Below are 23,330 nucleotides of genomic sequence, written 5' to 3' on the forward strand. Positions count from 1 at the left end.
ATCTGCTGCTTATCACTGATAAAGCCGACTTCCAGGCTCTTTTTATTTTATCTGGCTGATAAAATAAAAAACAGCTTTGTGCTTCTTATCACTAGTTTTACTGAAAACCAGTAACATATACACAAAAGCTCCAAGACACTGATACCATCATTGTGCTGTCTTTAAACCTCCAACTTATCCAGACATGTTCACACTGCACCAGTGAAATAATCTCAGACAAAATAACAGGTTACATTAAATATTTAAGACTAGAATCAATTCAATTCAATTCTTTATTTATTTGTCACATGTAGTTATAACTAGTACAACACACAGTGAAATGTTTTTTCCGGCTAAAAAGTACTCCCCCCCCCCGACTGTGCATCTTACTAAACTTATAATAAAAAAATATCTATATAAAAGTATAAAAATGTATAATATCGTGCAAAATATTACGCTGTAATAGTTAAGAGCTATAGTGTACGTATTTACATAAATACAGATGTAAATGATAAAATACAAATAAAAATAAGGATAAAACTCAAAAGAAAATTATATACTGTGTATGGAATTGTCCATCATGTTGTCCGATTTGTGTTTTGATTGAGGAGTCTCACTGTTTGTGGGTAAAAACTCCTCCTGAACCTTTCAGTTCTTGTTTTCAGGCTACAGAGGCGTTTCCCTGACCTCAGTGGCCTGAACAGTTTGTAAGCGGGATGGCTGGAGTCGTTAGTGATCCTGATGGCCCGGGATCTGCACCTTTCAGCGTAGATGTCCTGCAGTGTTGGTAAAGATGTTCCCATAGTGCGTTCAGCTGTGCGCACGACCCTCTGCAGGGCTTTCTGTTGTTGTACTGTGCAGTTCCCGTACCACACCGTGATGTTATTACACAGGATGCTCTCAATGACCCCGGTGTAGAATCTCCTCTGGATGTTCTTGGAGATCTTAAACCTCTTTAAACGCCTCAGATGATAGAGGCGCTGTCTGCCTTTGCTGATGAGGAAGTCCGTATGTGTGTTCCAATTAAGGTCCTCGTTGATATAAACACCGAGGTATTTAAAATTAGAGACTTTCTCCACAGGGTTTCCATTGATCTGAATTGGGGTGTGAGTTTTCTCGCCTCTCTGTCTCCTAAAATCAATCACCATCTCCTTTGTTTTGCTGATATTCATGGAGAGGTGGTTTGCCACACACCACTTTGCTAATCCGTCCACCTCGCTTCGGTAGGCCCTCTCGTCATTCCCGGAGATGAGTCCTACCACCACTGTGTCGTCAGCGAACTTCACAATGGAGTTAGTGGGGTATCTGGCCGTGCAGTCCGCGGTGTAGAGGGAATAAAGAAGAGGGCTAAGCACACATCCCTGGGGGGCCCCTATGTTCAGTGAAAGGGTATGAGAGTACACATCCCCTATTCTCACCGACTGTGGTCTGATGATACTTTATATTCTTATTTAGTCTATTCTTTCCCAACAGGGATATTCATTACAGGTCACACACATTATTTCATAGTAGAAAGGAGAAAAACCAAGTGGCTTCCATTGATGATAAGGTTTGAAACTAAAATTAGATATGAAATTTAGATGAATTTAATGTATTGAGTCAATTTAAAGATTTCAAAACATAGAGACAACATGTACTCAGTTTAACACCTGGCTAAAACAGAAATTCTGGACAACGAGATCTTTGTCTGTTGGTTTGTTAGCTCTAACAGCTTCATTATCACCAAAGTCTTTTGCATTCAAATAAATGTCTCAGGTCACGTCACAGAACTCTATGCAGTCCTGTGATAAACTAAGTACACCTCACCATTCAATAGAAGCACCGTTAGCATATACAAGTGATTGTTTACTGTATGACTGTATCAGTCTCGCGTCACTGTGGATGAATTTTGGGCCACTCTTCTTCACAATAGTGCTTCAGTTCAATGAAGCTTACAGACATTTTTTCATGTAGAGTCAACTCACAGCATCTCAGTCAGTTTGAGGTCTGGACTATTTCCCTTTTGAGCCGTTCTTTTGTAGATTTGCTGCTGTGCTTGGGACCGTTGTCCTGTTGCATGACCCAGTTTCAGAGAAGCTTTAGTTGTCAGTTTTGACTCTAGAATACTTTGGTATATGGAGAAGTTCATGGTCAAATCAATGACTGCAAGGTAACCAGGTCCTGTAGCTGCAAAGTCAGCTAAATCACCTTTCCACCACTGCATTTGCACTGCATTGACATGAGGTGTTTATTCCATGTTTGGGTTTCGTCAAATGTCCTACTGTGCAATGCGGTCAGATATTAAGATCATATTTGTTTAGGCTTTTTCTATTTGTGCTATCGTGAGCTTTAAGATTTAACATGCTGATTGAGGTCTGTGGAGTCTGAGATGCAGCTCTTATGTTTGTCATAGTTTTTCTGAGCATTGCATTTTGGGATGAACTTGCTGCCACGTCTAAGATTGCGATGGTTTGTTAACACACAGATGATTGTTTTCCTGCATTTGATTAGATGCACCTGGCTGCTACTCATCTTCCTAATTCTTATAGAAGAAAAATAGTTTTTCACAGGACTGCATAGCTGATAACACCTAAAAACTTGTGCATTTGTGTTGATAACTGCTGCTGACAAACTGAAGTTTTGTCACATTGATGAAGTCTCCAGTTCAATCTTTGTTCAAAGGTCATGTAAAAAACTTTTTTTATGTGTGAGGTGTACAGGCTTCACGGTTGAGGGTTAAAAGGTAAACAGAAACAATTTGCTTCAACTTTTAAGTTTAAAATTAATTACATTTTAGCTTTGATCATGTTTATTGCTACTAACTTAAGTGTTTAGTATTTTTTTGACATCTCAGTCAGACAACTCACATTTGGGATGATTCATGACGGCTGCGGATTACTATTAAGAGTTTGGTGTCAAGGCTCTGAGCTCATCACTCCCTACAAATATGATGACTAAACATCACACATGTGCAACTTAAATAGACCAACAAGTCTGGTATGTTTTGGGTGTAAGACGCAGTGCAGCTCAGTTAACATTTGCCTTAGAAATAGGGCTGTGTTAACCATCTCTGGGAAAAGTTTCACCATGCTAGCTCAAAGCGGAAACAGTGTAGTGACAGCAGCTTCATTATATTTTACACGAAGACTCGGAAACCTGTCATTTCCTTCCTGTGTTAGAAAAAACATGTTTTATCGCAACAAACACAAATGGAAAACTTAACTTCAACAGTTTCCTGCTTAGATTGTGCAGCAGTGATAGGATCCAGGCATCAATCTCCATCTTAAGCAATCTTTTCCAGAATGAAAAAGTCCCCATCTACAGGGCACGAAAGGCCACTGAATGTTTTCATTCTTAAGAAAACCACAGTGAAATAATATGCAATGACTCAGCGGATCAACATGTTAAGGCAGTGCTCGCTCAGCACCTCGAGTAGAGTTCAGGGATTCAGACAAACCCTTCTGGCTGCAAGCAAACACCTTACAGTGATTACAATCCCTAAACAAATCTTTTAACCTGTTAAGGCCCCAGTGGTTTCATGATCTCCTCCCTTTTGCACCCATCTTTGGGTGCATGGGTGCTTAAGAGGTTAATAATCATTATCTTTCCATTTTAGATAATGCTAGTTCCTGTTTTATAATCTTTCTCTTGGATAATTGACAGTTTTATGATGAAAGCATTCTTGCTCGTGGAGATCGACTCGTTCACAAGTTCACTTTCTTGCTAACGTGTTGCTCTAAAAGATCTGTTAGTCTTTTTTTAGTGAGAGATGTGAGGCCGATGTTTCAAACCAGATTTCAAAGGTAAGAGGCAAACCTGAAAGGTTATTCAACACGGTTAGTGATATTATTATTCCTAACCCGCATGCTTACGTTCGTAATTTTTTCAATAACAAACAGAAACAGTAATGTGAAAAATATAAATTCTCCTTCACCATCTTTGGTGTCTGTTTGCTTTGTCTGTTGTTTTAGAAAGTTGGTAAAAATCACTCATTCAATAAAAACATCCTCGTGCTCTTTTGACCTTGTACTTGCACCTTTGTCCTGTTTTGGGACCTTTATAGTTTCCTCTTCAGCACATTTTGAGCATTTATCAAAATTTCCAACACTGCTATGCAGATGACATTCAGATATATATCACTCTTAAGCTCCAAGATGTTTTCAAGCAGCAGATGTTGCACACATACTTTAGCTCTATTAAAGGTTGGATGGTAAGTTTCATCCAACCTAATGAGGAGACGTCTTTGATGTGTCCCTGACAGATTTGCGCCTATGGTCATGGAAACTCTGGCTCCTCTCACCAAGCTGAGTTCCACTGTGCTGTGCTCTGAACTGTGGGGGGTGATTATTTATGCCTTGATTTCATCATATTTGGATTATTATAAGTGTTTCTGTCAATCACTTTTACGCACAAACTCACCGATTCTTACCAGATTTGTATTTCTTTTAATAAAAATAAGCCATTTTATGCAGTATTTAAATTTATTTTACTTTGACTTGTGGTCATTGCGCCGCTTTAAAAACAAACAAGCTTTTCCTCTGTTTAACTGAGGTCCTTTTACTGTATTGAGCAATTTTGTCATCCTGTATTTATTTTACTGAACTACCTTTAGGCTATTTTCTATATGTTGTTTTCAATTTCTGAACTTCTGAGATAAATTGAAAACATCTTATGAGCAAGTCCAATTTAGTGTATTTCTCATCATTCATATAGATCCTCGATCCTTCAGACATCAGTGTGTGATATGTGGAACTGTTAAATAGGAAGTCACTTCATTCCTCACTGCACACCATTACTGATAGCCTGACTTTAACCCTAACCTTTTTATGTGTCACTTCAGGTTATGATATGTCAAACGACAAGCAACAAATGTGCGGACACTCGATAGAAAATGTGCATGAAATGTCACGGTACTCATACACGATATTTTATGATTTTATTTCTCGGATTAAAGGCCAAGTGAATTTGAGACTGGAGTGAAAAACAAAATGCACAACATTTGATGATTGTAGAAAAGCAGGAAATTTATTAGAAGGGAAAACATGAGGATTGTGACAACAAGATGGCTTCGTTTATTCCTGTCATGATCTACTTGAAATAGAAATGTGCAACAAAAACCCCAAAACAACCTTAACTTATTCAGTCTAAGGAGTCCCCTCTTATTGCCTGCCCCTCCCCTCCGTTTTTCTGCCCACCTGAGCTGTTTGCCAGCTCCAGTCCTTCGCCTCGGTGGGCATGACGCAGCTCTGAACTCAACCAGCTGGAAGACAAGGGGGAGAAGGAAAGAAAAGTTTTGAGTGAATTTCTAGAGAAAACGTAACCAGGCATGACTTCAAAAACAAAGCTTCCTCGGTCAAACAAAATGTACCTGCCTATCTCACAAGCCCATAAAAAAATGCATTTAAGGTGGACAAAAACATCCAGACTTCGAATCAGATTAAACTATAGCACGTGTACATTTACAGCTTTCAAAGAGTGACAAAACGCATTGGAGGCATCACAAAGCACGGCATGGAATATTAAGGTAAATTTAGCATGAAATAGTCTCATTGTGTTGAGTAACAGTCTGAAATCTGCCTCCCGGGAGCGCCGAACATCTGTTGTCGTTTTTCATCACAACAGCCGGGAGAGACTAAAAATGCATCAGCATTCAAGGGAAAGAGGTCTGCATGCAAGAAGCTCCTACTGAACACCAGGTGACTACAGAGGAAGGAGGCGGCTCCAAAGGTCAAGGAGGAACAGAGGAGTGAAGGATGAACGCATCCACTTAACACACTGTTTGCTGCTACAACTACACGTTTCTTTTCCAACTATTTATTTATGAGTGACTTATGTATGTATGTATGTATGTATGTGTATATATTGTACTATTCTTAGTTAGTGTATTGTCTGTCTTGTCTTAATGTTGGTTTAAAATGGAGCACTGTAACAAAAAATAATTTCCCCCAGGGATCAATAAAGTATTCTGATTCTGATTCTGAACGCACAAAGAGGATACAACAGGAAAACCTAAAGGCTTTGTTGTTTGTAGAAGAACATTTTTAGAAAAAAAAAAAGTTTTACAGCTAAAACTGCTTCAGCGAACATAAAAATAAGTGGAAACTACAGAAACAAGATGAGATGAAACGAGATTAAACAGTATTCTTTGGAAGTCTCTATTTAGTGTGAAGGCGTTCGTTTCTTTTACTGGTTTTCCTTTTAGATCACAACTGTTTGATCTGAAACAGCCACCATCAAAACAAAAACAAAAGGTTAAATATAAAATACACCTTTTGGGAGCTGCAGAAACAAAAAAGACTGAACTTAAAACATTTCCTTGTAGTATCTACTGTTAAGGTTTTTGCAATCGTCCTTCAGCTTATGTTTGATCTTTGTGACGTCACACAAAGTGATGTCAGTGCTGAGAGCCTGAAGCACAGCAGAAACACAAGTTTAAAAAAAATAAAGTTCACAGTTAAAAATGTAACTTTTGATCTCCATTTTCAGACCTCTGAAGTAAAAAAAATAAAAATAAACAGGCATCTTTAGAGGGGAAAAAAGGAGCTTGAGATGGCTTCATTGTGTGTGTTTAGCTCACGACTCTTTAATGTGGAACTGCATTGTATATCAACCCTGCAATAAGTGATTTTGTGCCACTTAGGGGCAGCAGACCCAAGCTGAATCACTATACACACTGACATACAGTAGTGTCTTTTCCTCATTTTCTGTCACATATATACAGCACACACTGTTGCAAATACACACAGCAAGCTCATTAAATATGGCCCGAATTTCAACTACTGCACGCATGTTTCTCCACATACAGCACATATTCATATCTTTAAAAGTCCCCAGACTTCACACAACTCCAATTCAGAGATGTTTCTTTGTACTCCTGGATCTGTTTGAAGCCATTGAGAGGAAATGTGTTTCATATAGTCTTCTCAGGCACGCAGAAGCCCCACAAAACTGATGCTCAAGCCTTGATTATGAGCTGATAAAAAAAGCAGGAGATAAACCGGCTCAGTTCATTCAGTGGATGAACTGAGCCCAGTTTAAGGTAAATATGAAACTGGAAATTAGCACAGCACGTCCCCTTTTAAGTCGATACAGTGACAGTAAGAAAACACTTGCTTCTTTACACATCTTGCAGCCAAAGAACATTCAGTCATTTTTTAAACTATATTTTGGTCTCGACCAACTCTAGAGGAACCATCTTGCTCTTTATCTGCTAAACATTTAATTCCAAGTCTTAGTTATCTGTAGCTGTACAGGTAGTAGGTTTTGCATGAACAGATCCCTGCTTTGGCTGAAAAATTACACCTCAAGAGTGGCAAGGTGATTGTGTTTTATCATAAAATCTAATCATAGCCGCTAAAAGTCTTCATGTCTTCCCAGAACTCTTAAAGTTTGGTCACAGTTATTTTAGGAACTAAACACCAGAGAAAAACCCCAAGAGTGCTTTTTTCTAATTACCCATCGGCAGTAAACATGCTGACTAAACTGAAATGTCAGTTATCTGGTTGCGAATCAGTCATCACGGATTCAGACGTGAAATTATCTGACAGATTCTTGGAAGCGGTTCGAACTATTAAAATTCCAGGATCAGCGTCAAGGAAACAACATGTTGGAACCAAAACTTTGTAAACGCTGCAAAAATATTACTGGTATTAACAGGCTGAGCTGACATCATGCCAAAAAGTGAGCATCCTGTTTCACAGTTAAGTACATAGTGATTAAAAAATTAAAGGTATTACGACGTATTAAAGATGAAGTGTGTTCTGGGAAACAACTTGGGGGAAGGAAGTGTCCACTTTCCACTCCTGATTCATCACTTCTGTAGCAAACTATATTAGGAAACACAAATGAGTCTTGTTCTACACTTTCCCACATATCAATAGATCACTATTTCTGGATCCACTGTCAAGCTGTTTCCCAGCTCCTGCAACCAATTTCTCTAGACCAGGGGTGTCGGACTCCAGGCCTCAATGGCCGGTGTCCTGCAGGTTTTAGATCTCACCCTGGATCAACACACCTGAATAAAATGATTAGCTCATTACCAGGCCTCTGCAGAACTTCAAGACATGTTGAGGAGGTCATTTAGCCATTTAAATCAGCTGGGTTGGATCAACGACACATCTAAAACCTGCAGGACACCGGCCCTCGAGGCCTGGAGTTCGACACATGTGCTCTAGACCCTGCCTGATAGTTGCATTCCTCCAGGCCTCTATCTTTAAGAGGGATAGGCCTAACTACAAATCTTAGGACTACTGCTCATCAATCCAGTATTTTTATCATTACTTCCAACCACCAAATGATCCAAAACTGATAATGGTAATTTCTGAGCTGCAGATCAGATGATGGTTTCAGCATCTCAAGAGTTTAATAATGTACACACCTTTAAGACCTTTAAGGCTTTTAATCAGTAATCACATTTATATATTAGATAACTGATCATTTAGTTAGTGGTATGTGTGCCTCAGGCTGCTGGTATAACACACCTGGAGCAATTCCAAATGAAATACAAAACGAAAACTGTGCATTTCTCCGTGTGTGATGGACTTCTACTAAACATTTTGATAGGCTGCTCATGTTTTTGCCTTTAAAGGCAAAAGACTTGTGGTGACAAGTACTTTCCAATATCACCTCTAGTGACGTGCAATCATACTTTTGAGCTTTTCTCTCTGCCTGCGTGCTGCACCACACCCACCGCGGGCAGTAATGTGCGGATGGGAGGCCAAAACTGAGAGAAAACGATGGTGTGGACGTAGCCTTAGGTAAAGCACAATGTCTTCTGCATAGAAAACAGAAGTGCATTAAGGATCTTTATCAGTAACTGAGGCGGTCAAAGTGTGAAGATACAAGCCATTTTTTTCCTTTAAGCACTGAAAGCAATACCACTAATATGAGAGCAAACTGATGTTCCAGTCTTGATCTGCTGACTCTGTTTAAAAACATTTTAAGTCCGTGTGTGTCAGACTGAGCAGATTTGTGACTGGTTCAGCTAACATGCTGGTGTTTTCACAGTTAGCGAGGGAAAAAGGCCCTCTGTGGAAAAATACGCTGACCTGACTGAAGTACACGAGGGAAAACAGCTTTAAACTCACACATAGGTGCATAAATTGTACTGCAAAACTCATTTTTGTATTTTTGGCAAATGTCGGCATTAAATTGATGCTAAACAATGACGCAACTTATGTCAGGTAAAGCTCAACTTATAAGCAGCGTTTATTTTTTTGCCATTAGAGTTAAGTGGAAATCTGATTACCAGCGAGTCTCAGAGACACAGATGGCCTTGAGAAGTTAAAGCAATACTAAATATAAAAGTAGACTTTCAATCATACCCGTGTTTAGATCTGAGCGAGTTGTGAGTATCGCTGTTGATGCAAATTGCAGCAGTTGGGCACTACGGGGTTTTAAAGTACCTTAATTGTCTACTTGAGTGCGTCATTGGCCACGGGGCCAATCTGTGGCCAAGAACTCACCCTCCTGTTTTCAGAACACACCTGAGGCTGTTGCCACAAACATTACTGTGCCTCAACTTTCCCCCTGCACCCTGCTGCAGAGGTTCAGTCTGCAGACCTCTAACATCAGAATATAATTCATACTATGACACACTCCACTTCCGGTTTTGCTTTTTCTTGCACTTCAGATGCATTCAGGGACAAGAAGGAGCAGCAAGTACAGCTGGTTTGGAAAAACAGAAGATCTAATCTAACATTAGGAGAAAAGGTGAAGAAAAAAAGGCAAAGCCATTGATTAAACAAGAGCAAACCTGTCCAGCAAAGGCAAACAATATGCAACAAATGTCAATATTTTCAAAATGCGCTCTGGTGAGGAGCATCTATACAAACATGCACGGCGTTCTGCACTGCTTAAATGTCAAAACCTTCTCACATCTCTACGGTGAAAAGCAGCAGTGTGGTGCTAATCGATGAGCTCTATTTTGGCTTCTTCTGTGATGAAGAGTAACGAAAACGATTCTACATCCGCTCTGTTCCTGTAACATTGATGATGCATTGCTGCTGAATTTCTTGAGCCGTGACGGCACACCGAGTCTCCATCTTCCCCGTTTACACTTCAAAGTTACATTTTGTTGCCACTCTGACACTCGATCCACTCTTGTATAATCTCCACCACGCGGGGGGAAAGAAAACAAAACCAAAACATGAAAACAGTCAGGTGAAGGGCAATGCGGCAAAGAAGGAAAACTTTAAATGAAGAACACTTGGTCTTTACAGGCTGTGGCACGAGCGGGCATTTCCGTGGCGGCGGAGAACGCGGCTACGATGGAGGCGAAGACTACGTTTGGGTTCTGGGCAGCGTCGACGGCCGTGTGCAGACCCCTGGCACTGTAGTACTGCACCAGAGGGGACGTCTGCCGGTGGTAGGCTTCCAGGCGCGAGCGCAGGGTGTTCTCGTTGTCATCGCTGCGGCGGATCAGGGGCTCACCCGTCACCTGAGTGCAGAGTAAAAAAAAAGAAAACACATAAGACGAATCAGAAACTGTGTTCTTCTGAGTTCGCAAAAATTTTTGCTTAATTTAAAAATAAAAAATTGCATACAAAATGTAAAGCACGTTAAAAGTAGAAATGCCCGACAACACGATCGGTTGTGCAAGAACTGATTAAAAAAAAAAAATGTAAATATCACATGACTAATCCAAAGTGCATACAATTTTACTTTATGAGTTATATTATTGTTTCAGTCTATTTTATTGTACAGTCTTTACCTTCCAACATAAAGTGAGTTGATGCACATGTTGTTGTGATTTGGTGCTATACAAATAAAATGTAATTGGAATGTAATTAAAAAAAGTAATATCTGATTTAATATAAAATGTCCTGTATTTAACTGTAAATTGTACAAATGAACTGTTGCATCGGAAACTGAGCAGATAGCGTTCGACAGTTTTCAAAGCGAAAGTTTTCTCAATTTGTGCTTGGTACAATATTTCATCTGATGTTTTTCTGCAGAATCTCTCCTTTAAGCTATCGCATTAATCTCCCCCTGTGCTGGCTGTGAGTCCCTGTGCTCTGGCACTGATGTACGACAACAAACACTTGCAGAGACAGACCTGCTTGCAGACTCAGACTCGTGCCTGCTGTCAGCACCTGATTACAAAAGCTGGGAGTTGAACGACAAGCCGAAACAACTCCAAGGTGCAGCAGCAGTCATGTCCCACTTTTGAAACACTCGTGTTACACAGTACTTGTGGGTCCAGTCACACCTGACATTCATTACATGTAATGTTTCATGATTACCACATCACAACAGTGCAAGGTGCAAAATGTGTGCTCAAACGACACACACACATGAACCAGCTTGGTGCTAGTCTCTGCTACATTAGGTTCAACAGCACCTTAAACATCTGCACACACAGACTGAATTGTTGCAATTTTCACTAACGCATAAAACTGTACAGTCGTTGGAACGTCAAGTATAAAACTCAAAGGAGATACTGAATAATTAAAATTAAGTCTCTCTGCTGCACATTCCTTAATCCACAGAAATCTACTCATGGAAAAAACAGGAGACAATCTCAGGAAAACTTCAAAGCTCTCTACAGTTGTTTCTCCGCATCTTCAACAGCAGAAAGAAACATGAGATTATAACTTCCAGTTGTATTGTTTCCCCTTTTTAATGCATGTGTGCAGACGGAGCACGGTTAGACTGCCAAAAACAAAAAACAAAAAACAAACTTCAACTTGAGTTTATTTGAATAGCAGACACTTCTAATGTGACTCATGTCACTTTATTAGTAACAGGATGTGTGAAAATGAACATCGAATACTACATTTCAAAGAGGAAACGCCTCATGTATGCAAACACAGTTTTATACACATTAGTGGTTCTTATCTAACATTCACACACACTTATACTCCAATGAATGCATTGGAGAACAACTTGCCCAAGGACACTTTTGGCATGCAGACTGAAGCAGCCAGGTATCGAACCACAAACCTTAAACCCTCCATGCACATAAACACAGGTAGTGTTTGTAATTTGGTAGTCCTTGTTCTGCCCTACAGCCACCTGAACTTGTTTTCCACCTGCAGCACATTCTGATTAAAGAAGCCCTCCAGTCTGCTGAAGAGCAGACAAACAATTACAGTCACAGCTAAAGTGCAGGTGGAATCTGAGAACGGTGGACTGTTGAATCAGAAACTCTTTGTAAAGCAGCCAACTGATATCATGGACTACCACAATGGAGACGTAAAGAGTGGAAAAGTGTTTAAGGAAAACGTGAGAAAGGACACACTGGCTGGCAGGCAGCGACTCAGCTTTTGGGTATCGGTGAAGACCTGCTAACTGTTCATCAAGTTTGATTAAATTCTGACAAACACTGCAGGAGTACTGGTTCTTGTGACGCGTGGGTGGATGACAGATAGCTCATTTTATAAGCTCATCAGTCCTTAACATAGATGAGCTAAATATAAGTCAGCAAAGAGACTTGGGGAGGTGTTAAGCTACCCGAGCGGTCTCTGTATGATAAACCCAGACATGGTCAACGCCATGTCTTCGTCTACTCACACACTGGTTGAACTCTACTTTGAAGCACACCACCATCTCACACTATTACTATAATTAAAGAAATGAAACTCTTTGTTTAAACCATTATTATTAGTTATAATCACAATTTCTACCGTCATGTTTCTAGAAAGCTTCACACTGACCTTTTTCCAAACTCATATTAAAACAGCAAATGAACTTCAGGTCTTTTTTGATAGGCGCATTTGTGCGTGAAATGTGTTTTTAATCATCATAAAATGAACTTTTGCCATCTGCCAGGCTGAAACAACTTGTTAGCATTTTTAAAAATCAAGTTAGTAGATGGCCTAATACATGACCTTTGGTCTTTTATTTAGTACATGTGTCATAATCTCCTGTTGCAATAGCGCAGACAAGAAACTTCTCGCCGTCGCCACACAAATTTTATTCAGTTGCTGCCAGCAGACAAGTTCCCACATGCAGAAAATAAAATGAAGGAGTGAAGTATTCAACCCAATACTGAGTAACAGCCAGTGAAAAGTATTTGCCCCCTAAACCTAATGACTGGTTGTGCCATCAGCAGCAGGAAGAACTGGATTTAAGTGTTTGTATAACTCGCAATCAGTCTTTCACATCGCTGTGGAGGATATTGACGCACTCTTATTGTTGCCACATTGGAGAGTACAAGAATGAACGGCCTGTTTATGGTCCTGCCAAAACATCTCAATCAGGTTTATGTCCGGACTTTGATCAGGCCACTGCAAAACATTTTTTTAAATTTTTGAGCCAATAAGAGGAGGACTTGTTGGTGTGTTTCAGATCATAGTCCTCCTGCTTAACTCAAGTAACCCAGGGCACAAAATGATGGCTTGACATTCCAGGATTTTCTGGTCAGGAGCAGAATTCATGTTTCTATCAGTTACAAGTCATCCAGAGCCTGAAGCATGAAAGCAGACCATCACACTACATCATGTTTGTCTGCTGGAATGGTTAAAAAAAAAAATAATAAAATGCCATGTCCATTTTACTTCACATGTAACAGGATTCAAACCTTTACAAAGTTAGACTTTTGTCTCATCAGGCCACAGGATATTTTCTCTAAAGTCTTGGGGATCATCAAGATACATTTGCTAAATATCAGACGAGCCTTTTTTGTTCATCTCCCGTGGATGCCACTTTTGCCCATTCTCTTTCTTATTGTTAAATCGCTATGTTGGTGCACCACTGTTCCAAATTTGCTCCACTTTCGGATAATGGCTCTCACTGTGGTTTGCTGGATTCCCAAAGCCTTAGAAATAGTTTTGTAACACTTTCCAGACACAGACTTTGTTTCTCGGTTGTTTCTTTAGACACATCTTTAGGCAAGACGTGTTGCTTGTGATCATGATGCAATCTTTTAGCCTACTTTGCTTTATCAGAGAGGTTGAAGAAAAATCTGGTTTATCACAGTTAATTCATGATTTTGGGGGGCGTCATTTACTTTTCCACACAGGGTCAGGTAGGTTTGGATAGCTTTTTTCAGGTAATAAATGAAATCATCATTTAAAAACAGCATTTTGTGTTTATTCTTGCCATCCTTGCATAACATCAACATTTGTTCCAGTTGATTTGTTTGCTCCACTCGTTTGTGATATATTTTGTTCTTTAAGAGCAGATTAGTGGCTCTATTTAATTGAGAAAATGTACTGAATAATCTAAAATGCATGGAAACACTGATCTAAATCTTTCTGCTGGTTTCCAGGCTGGCAGTCATTTTCGGTGGGTGGCAGTTTAGCCAGAAATGGTTTCTAAGTGGGTGGAAAGTACTTACGTCATCCTTCATGGACTCTTTGGGGGGGTTGAACTCCTCGTGGTAGGAGCGGCCGCTCGGCTGATGAATTAGTCTGGGGAAACAGAGGGAAGATGGTAAGCGGAAGCAGAGCACAGGACAAGGACGTTAAAGAAATCAGAGCAAGAGCGAAGGAGGTTTGACAACCACGGTGACTCATTAACTACTTAACTGTCCTTTTTTTCCATCCCACATGATGCCCTTGTCCTACTTGGGCTTGAAAAGGCAGCAGTCTCTTCAAAAAGGACCCCCACAGACAGAAAGATGACTCTCTGTAAACTAGATATGCTTTCTACTCAGCGTGACGTGTGAATAATGTGGAGTGGGTATAGTGAAGAAAGGGGACACCGATGAATGTCTGAAGAGACGTCTGCGTGTGGGTCAGCTTCAATTCAGGGCTCAGAGTCTCATACTGAGTATTCTGAGACTTGTTTTGTAGATCATTAGACGTATTAATGTACTGCATAAGAACAAAAGTAAAAGGAGAGAAACACACCAAAGAAAACAAGAAGTAACAATTATAACTTATTTTCCAGTTCTCTCTCATTTCAACATGTACAGCTTATGCAAACATTAGGTCAGACCAGAAAGTAACACATTTCTGTTTCAGTTCACCAGTGCTGACTTTCTCAACAAAAGCTGAATGCAAATCTTGTAACAGTATGTATAGCAATGTAATAGGGATAGAACGAGGAATGAATAATGATGAATCAGAATTCAGAATAACTGATGCATTGTTTTGAAATGTACCAGAATAAACTCCATTACTCGCATGCATTTCCAGTTTACTTAGATGTGAAGGTCACCGAGGTTCAAAGTTATACAGCAACACCACAGGAGTTACGTGTAACCGCACAACCCTGTGGTGTTGGCGACATACATAGGTGACACGCCACCAAAGTTCATCAATCAGACATTGCAGCTTTCAGCAGACTAGCATTCTGAATATAGCTAACTGACAAACCCATGAGTGCATGGCTGATTACCAAATTACTACATAATCCACATTAAAGATGTTACTTTAGTAAACTTTCATTTATAGTTACAGAAATACAAAAGGTAAAATTCACAGCACATTAATATGAACATCACAAAGTGCTTCACAAAAAATGATAAAACTTTAAAATGAAATGTTACCACTTTGAATATAATTTGTTCTACTGATATTCAGTTCCTAAACCATGTGCGGACACTTATTGGAGCTGATATACTGACTATGGATGCCCTATTACACATTCAGCAGATGCAGACTGACATTTTGAATGACGTGGCCACTCTGTGAATGCAAGCATTAAAATCCATTCTTTTGTTAGCTTCTTCCTATGATTACAATATCTGCCTCTTCAGCTGCAAAATGCTGTGTGTTCATCACCTAGTTGCCAACTAGGGCTGTGCGATATGACCAAAATCTCATATCCCGATATAAGACATCTATCGTCCGATAACGATATAAATCACAAAAATGTAACATTTTCTGTAAATTCTGTGAATCTCGGGCAGCTCGACTTGTGTGAAGTGTTTCCAGCTGCGTGTCGTGTACCTGGAGTCGAGTGTTTTAACTGATGTATGAAACTATACATTTTTAGACATAAGTTGTAACGGCCGACGTTTTCTTTGTATTTATTACACAGCGTGCTGCGGGGAAAAGCCTGTTCTAACGTTTGAGTCTAAGGTTTATTTTTTAGCACCTGGCGGCTCTTTTTTGCTTCTCATCCGTAAATACTCTGCATCTTTCACGTGATTCTGTTTATTTTGAAAAGTCTCAACAGGATCTTGAGCTTTATTGTGAAAGGTTTATGTGGAAAATACACAAGCGGACACGCGGTGGTTTTACCGTTGTTGTTGCTAACGACAAGGCATAAAAACAAGCGCTTGTCCGTCTGTAGTGTGGTTATATAAGCGCTACATAAGAGAAGGAGAGAACTTTAAGAAATTAATATAGCCACTACAGTGACCATCAAAACGATGAGAAAATATTGCCGTAAACAGTTTATTTTGCGACACCACAAAACAAACGATAGCGTAAAATGAAACGATAGACGTTTTTAAATCGTCATCCGATATATATGTTATATCGAACAGCCCTATTGCCAATCCTATTTTCTGTTTAGACACAGGCTTATTAGTGGTTAGGGAATCAACAAAATCAAGAGACTACTCTGTGGGCTCATCACCTGGTAAATAGTAGCTGTGTTTACATTGAAAATCTTAATTGTGGCTGCTTGAGAGCCATGAATTAGATCAAAGTTATTCAGATATTAGAGTATCATGTTTTTTCTCTGCACACGTGTCTCTTTAGAGTTAAAATCTGGAACCAGATCATAGAACCTAAAGAAGGAAAGAAGGTGACTGGACTTCTCGGACGTTTTACGTCTCATTCGAGAACGTTCTTCAGTTCTAAAACCAAATGGTGGAGAGTACAAAGCATTTAAAATCTAGTTGTTGACCCACTATTGATCATGTGGCTCATCACATGGGTCAAAGTGTAAAAAAAAAAAGGCATAAGTCATTATCAGGCTTTCTTTCTAAGCTCTTTAGAGTATCAGCCAGGCACTGAGCAGCTGTGGTATTCAACATGTCCCATCAGGGACGGACACGTCGACTTCTCCAAGAATTGAATCTGCAAACCTTCTTGCTGCAGATGCTCAATCGCCTACAGGCTACTTTTTGCTAATCATGTGCGTTCATGCTCCATTTCTCCTTAACATCATCTCACTGTCCCAGAACCTCCCGTCCGCATGAATCAATCTACTCTACCTGAGTAGGTTTAACACGCTGACAGAATGAGGAGCTGCTCACTCGAAGGAAAATCACCAACTTGCCCTTATTGTCCACTTGCTACCCACCTGAGAAATAAACCACACTCTTTCTCTGGTCTTGAATAAATCATTTTCTGTCATATTTCTGTCAGTGCGCCCCGGGCACTGACGAGCCAATGGTGAGACTTTTCTAGTCATCTTACTACATGTAGAAGATTCCTAAAAGAATCTCTGAAAAGCTGTTTATATTACATCTTAGGTGTGAGTGTAATGTGAATACAGTGATTTATTTTACAGCCTCTGTCAGTGCGCCCCAGGGTGGCTGTGGCTACAATGTAGCTTGCCATCACCAGTGTGTGAATGTGTGTGTGAATGGGTGGATGACTGGATATGTAAAGCGCTTTGGGGTCCTTAGGGACTAGTAAAGCGCTATACAAATACAGGCCATTTACCATTTACCATACTGACTCCCACCTGCCACAGATCCTGCGAACCAGCAGAGAATCATCGACGGAGAACTCGATCACAGAGTCCAGCTTCTCATCTCTCTTGTCCAACAAGTCGTCCAGCTTGAAGAGACAAACACAGGAAGTCAAACATAACAAATCTGCTGTAAAGTACAAACTGACTTTTTTGACAACCGACTGTATAACACTACTGTTTTCAGGTTTATGTAATTAAACTTTAATAAAAGCTTTGTTTTTCTCTGTGAAGTTTGAAGAAACTTAAAGTAGATAAGGACAATGTTCACAAAACCCTTTTAAACAGATTAATTATGCCACCTAAAACTATTTGCATCCATTAATTTTAGCCTGGTTATTCTGAGTTCTAGGTTTAATATATTTGAGAAAATAGTTTTAGAGTTTGTGTGTGTTATCAGTTTGTTAGGAAAGTTGAAACTGAAAAAAGAAAATGAAATGTAGACACTAGAAAAAGTTGCATTTCCTGTGAAAATGCAGTATGAATGCTGTATAGTGGAATCTGCTAAAAACAGCAGAAGAAGCAGAAGTGTCTGCTGAAAAGAGGCGAATAAGCTGAAATTTGTGCTAAAAGAAGTGAAGAAGCTGAAATTTTTGATGAAAAGAGTTGAAGAAGTTGAACGGTCTACTGAAAATAAAATGTTGCCATGAGTAGGATTCGAACTAGGGCCTCCCGCTCTCAGAACGGCTGTTCATCTCACTAAAACACAGCTCACCTCGGCGAGCTAAACTGGTGATCACACTTGTAATAAAAAAAAAAGTATAAAAGTTGTGAGCACCAAAAGCTGAAAAAGAAACCTACCAGCATGCTCAGTTCTCATGAATCAACATTAAAACTAGTTTGTTTAATCTCTTCATTAGCCAATCTGTATTTAAAGTAAAGCAAACTGCACGATGCTCAAGAATTATTAAATCAACATTAAAAACGCACCAAAACACTAATAAATTAAGTCCTCACCATCTCTGCTTGTTTGACCGTTCGGGGGAATCCATCCAACAGGAATCCATTCCTGCAGGCCGGCGACTCAAGGTTCTTCTCTATGAGCTCCACAACCATCTCATCGCTGACCTGCAGGGACACAAAAACTCCTCTTTATCAAGCAACAATATTTTGGCCTTATACATTTATTTCATGTCAATACAAAATCTTTTTATACAGCAACAGGAAATGGATATTAAAGTGCACAAATATGAGCAAACAGCACCAAACTGTGAGAGTCAAACAGATGGCAGAAAATCACACCAGGAACCTCGGTTACATGCTGGGAGATGAAATGGAAACAAAGAGCTCTGCAGCAGCTGCACAAACATGTGTACAGCGCTGGACACAAATATAGAGGAAAACACACAGACGCCTAGAAATGTTACAGAAGTGAGTTTTGACATTAAAGAGACTTAAGAGGCCACAGAATCACAAACAATTTATTATGATACAGAATAAAATGGCTTTAAAAATCAACAAGATTCTCATCCCAACACCATTTCCCCCTTCAAAACAAAAAAAAATAAAAATCTTGGGGTTCATTGTTCTGTATTAATTTGTGCCTCTCATATGTAAACAGTTATATACACAAGTCAGGTCAGCAGAGCATGTCCACCATAAAAGTATAACATGATTTTATAGGTGAATCTGATCCAGTCTCAAATTTTAAAGTAGTCATTATAAAGTTCATTGAACTTGATTTAATACAACTCGATTTGAATGCTACATACAGATCATGGATTGGAGTGTAGTCTTGATAGTGATCATGCAAGAGCATAAAAAACTGAACTGGAACAGACATCCGCCCGTCCACATCGTGCAGAGTTCTGGGGATTTAAAAAATGCTTTTTCACTTCATGCCTCTCTTACGGTGCGTGTTCACACCGAATGTGATACACGCGACCAAAAAGCGCCAGACACCCCTAGCTGGTTGCGTGCACATTCGCACCTCGACGCGTGACCAATGCGAATTGGTCACACTTCAAAATATGCAATTTTTTACACACGTGAAGCGGAAATGTGGGAGGAAGTAGTGCCAGACGGTATGTTTGGAAGATGGCAGCTGTCAATCTAGCGTTTGAAGAGAGTCTCCCTTCTCTATTTACTGTGGAGAGCAGAGCAGCAGCTTAAAGGACGTCCTCGCCGTACCTGGGACCATCAGGTCCTCCAGAAGAGTGAGCAGTTTGGTGAGTTTCACCATTTGCTCCCGGAGCTGCGCCTGGATGACGGCCGCTTTCGGCGGTACCACCGTCTTTCCCTCGCCCAATTTGAGGATCTGCTGTCCCGCATTGGTCCAAGCGTCGCCCGTCTAGACACCAACTACAGGCGCTCAATCCCACCTTCAGAGCGCTTCAGAGTGTTTTATACGGTAGTCCTTTATTGATACCCGCTACCTGATATATTCTCATTTGAAGTCCCAGCGACTTCCCCACAACGACTCTTTTAAGAGCCACCCATAAACCTCTAAAGAGCGATCCTGCCTTTTAAAAATGTTCTTAATAAATGGAGCTTGCCTCCAAAATAAACTAACCCCTTTTTATTCTCTTAAATAATTGGTCTTCACTATGTTCCTATATCGTAGTCTATTTTTTCTTTAGTATAATATGAAATAAATTCCACATGTGTCAAGTTGTCTGTCAAGTTTGCTGTGTAGTAGAACCGAGACATTAGTCATTACAAAAATTTCAAAATAATATTACAATTCTCGGTAGAGAAAGCAGCTGGTGTCATACAGCTCCGGGTGGTTGGCTACGGCGTTGATGAGCCTTTCCTCCATATTGAATGAAGGGCTTTGGCTGGACCTGCCCCTTTGAACTAGGTCAGAGAATCACATCACCAGGTTCCTGATTGGTTGTCGCAGCGCGACTTGACACTGGAGTTCAGATCTTCCCAACTCGAGCGCGATACGCGCGAATGCACAAAATGCACCACACAAACTGCCATGCATATTTTTATTCGCGCTTCAAACGCGTCAGTTGCTTTTTCGCGACGCAAATCTGCTTCTGAATTTCGGCAGGACCCACAGTCACAATCATGCTCCTCCATTGACTTTACATGTATACCTGACGTTCTGGTCGTGTCTATCACGTTAGGTGTGAACGCACCATTAGTTTTGTTTTAGCATTATTGTTGATACAATTATGTGGTTTTAATCAACTCTATTGGAACCATCACTGCAGAAAAGGAAGGAAGCAAGTAATTGTAATATAAGGAAAACATGAGATGTCATCAAAGACTCGGGATGACGAGCTGAAAAGTCAATAAAAACCTCAGAGGAGACAAAGGGACAGGAAGAAAAGTTTATAGAGAGATCATGAATAGAAGAGCAGTTACCAGTTTGCCAGAATCCATCGTCTCCTTAAGCCTCTTGCCAAGCTCGGAGCCTGAAGCCACCATGGCCCTCAGCATGTCTCCAGTAGCCAGGTGGCAAACGCAGTATTTCTCTGCTAGCCGAGGGGCCTGCAGGGGAGAGAGTGTTTTTTAATATGGAACTACTATTCATCACTACCAAACACCAACTGAAGGAAATATTTGGCTGTTGACCTAAACACTGATGAACAAATACTTCCTGCACCACTGACAAATAAAACCATGATGTAGGTTTCTGAGCATAAGGCTCTGAAAAGAAAGTTTTCAGCACCACAGACTGATCTGTGGAGCTCTCGACCTTCTAGACAGCGTAGCTTTCACTTTTTCAACTCATCTGAGGATTAAAGATTAGAAGACATTCTTTTTATATGTTGCAACTAATGAAGTCAAAGGTTATAATTTATATAAGCTCATTAAAATCATAACAGAGTGAAGATCCTTAACCAACAAAGGTGAGCTTAATTCATTTAGACAAGGCCTCAACTGCAGTAGAGCATATGCTGCATAGATGCCAGCAATGTCCAATACTTCAACATCTCCAGCTAACAATTATTTTCACCACTGACCGATTCATACTATTGATTATTCATTTAGTAAAAATTGATAATTGAGGGAATCTTGACATATCCTGAAGAAAAAAAAAAATTACATTTTTAAATGAGCCAGAACCAACAACTATCATTCCTGCTTGTGCACAACATAATTAATCATTTTCCTTTTTATTTTCACATAACGCTGTGTTTTAACTCTGTGTTGTTGTTTTTTTAAATTCTCTTAATGCATTGCGAACCTTTAATCTCTTTTGGTAAGCACACTGAGTGTACATGTAACGAAACGTGTTATAGAAATAAAATTGACGCTGAAGCTTTATTTAAAACATTTGATCGCTCCAATATCGGTGATACTAAAACGGGGTTTGCAACAGAGTGCTTTTGGGTAAACAAAGCACTCAAAACAAATGACAACACTAAACAAATCAGAGAGCAAACACATGGATCTATTCTGACAGCACGTGTCTGTGCTATCAGACACGTCCATGTGCCTGAGCAGAGAGGACTGCACAGTGAACCGCAGGACACAACGACGAAGGTCACACTGAGACAGACATCTGGGTTTCAGCGCTCTACACAGCTGCAACAGAAATCCTACCGAGTTATGTAACTGCGACACTGGAGCCTTACATGCCAATGAAATGCTGAAGAAATTCCAGTTTTGCACAATATAATTCTAAGAAAAACCCACTGATATGCAACTGGTCTTCTCAGACTTCCATCTGAGTTTTCTCCACACTAGTATTTCTGTATGACTGCTGCAGCTCTGGTTGCAGGCTCCCGGGAGGTTTCTCAAGTACTAAATGTTGGCTATTGTTTCTAATTTACAATTGATGTATTTATATGTAAAGATGAATTAGTAAAATCTGAAAAAATTAGAAATGAAGTACTATTCTGAATGATAAAGTTAAAAATAAAAAAGGCAACTGTCTTACCTGGTAAATATTTTTATTGATCATTTAGTTAAGGAATATGAAACTAAATGATTTATTTTCACCACAATTTTACAACAATAAATACAGTCAAAAGAAAATATTTACATGTAAATATCAAGAACTGTTTTCAACATTATTGTGAACAATTCACCAGTCAACAACAACACGTTATTTAAAATAAACCACAGATGCTCCGGGTTTTTAAGGAGAAACAATAGGCAAACTAATTTTAATAACAAGGTATTAAACTGAATCAGCAGGTTTTTATAAATATGGGTTTGTACTTTTCCTGCTGCTTCATATATCATATAAAAAGTTTTTCAGTTGTGAACTTAAAACAATTTTATGCTTCTGTAGCCTGTAAACAGCACAATATACTCAATTTATAATAACAAATGTATAAACTGCTTTTGGAAGGAGTCCAGTATTAAACTTATTTCGAAATAGCACCAACAGAAAAAAAAAAGACAAACACATTAAAATAGCTGTCACAAATTTGGCTGGTAGAGGTTTCGGTATGCACTTCACTGTGAAGCTAAAAGCAGATAATGCATTGAAATTTCTTAGAAACTCAGACATTAACGGGGTCGTTGTGAGAGTAAATTTTATTATTACATAGAGGATTAGAACATATACCTAGAGATAAAGAGACTGACAGCTGGCTCTAAAGCCTGGCAGGCTAGCATTAGCACCGACCATGCGCCTAGAATACACTACTTATATTTCAGGCTAGCCGCTAACAGCTAATGCTAGCTCATTAGCTCGTCTGGATATTTCTGCTCTCACCTGAGTCCCCTTCCCAGCTCCAGGAGGTCCAAGAAGGATGGCACGAATGCCGTCCTGCACATCGGCTATCGCCTCCTTCAGCTGCGTGCTGGGGGCCATGTCAGGACCTGGGGGGGCACCGCGGCAGAAACTTTAATAAAGTCCGTCGGTGAAGTCCTGGGTAGACTTCAGCCAAGTTGGCTAGAAAAGGAAGGACCGCCGCATTCTCTTC

At 39.8% G+C, this 23,330-nt stretch overlaps 1 protein-coding gene across 2 annotated transcripts; it reads right to left on the reverse strand.

Moving 5' to 3' along the window:
- Nucleotides 1-4,956: 4,956 nt before the first annotated feature.
- ak2 (adenylate kinase 2) lies at nucleotides 4,957-23,320 on the reverse strand. 2 transcript variants are annotated; one of them, XM_085261834.1, is made up of 7 exons: nucleotides 23,120-23,318; nucleotides 20,812-20,937; nucleotides 18,454-18,564; nucleotides 17,491-17,585; nucleotides 14,240-14,312; nucleotides 10,177-10,396; nucleotides 4,957-5,218 (listed from the first exon to the last, which is right to left on the reverse strand). In XM_085261834.1, the coding sequence occupies exons 1-7, from the start codon at nucleotides 23,216-23,218 to the stop codon at nucleotides 5,211-5,213; spliced, it is 732 nt and encodes a 243-aa protein (XP_085117960.1). In that variant the 5' UTR covers nucleotides 23,219-23,318; the 3' UTR covers nucleotides 4,957-5,210. The 2 variants fall into 2 exon arrangements, with proteins under 2 accessions (XP_085117960.1, XP_085117959.1); XM_085261833.1 differs by lacking the exon at nucleotides 4,957-5,218 and having other exon boundaries at nucleotides 6,517-10,396; nucleotides 23,120-23,320.
- Nucleotides 23,321-23,330: the final 10 nt, after the last annotated feature.

Source organism: Mchenga conophoros, linkage group LG22 (assembly GCF_057382185.1).
Source record: "Mchenga conophoros isolate Kocher_MC1m ecotype Shallow Benthic linkage group LG22, M_conophoros_male_GT1.1, whole genome shotgun sequence".
NCBI classification, from domain to species: Eukaryota; Metazoa; Chordata; class Actinopteri; order Cichliformes; family Cichlidae; genus Mchenga; species Mchenga conophoros.

Excerpts from the sequence above, each read along its gene's own strand:
- ak2 (XM_085261833.1), bottom strand. The coding sequence starts at position 23,218 with ATGGCCCCCAGCACGCAGCTGAAGGAGGCGATAGCCGATGTGCAGGAC. Across the intron at positions 18,565-20,811 it reads CGATGGATTCTGGCAAACTG|GTCAGCGATGAGATGGTTGT; the intron begins GTAACTGCTCTT and ends GTGTCCCTGCAG. Across the intron at positions 17,586-18,453 it reads CGGTCAAACAAGCAGAGATG|CTGGACGACTTGTTGGACAA; the intron begins GTGAGGACTTAA and ends TGTCTCTTCAAG.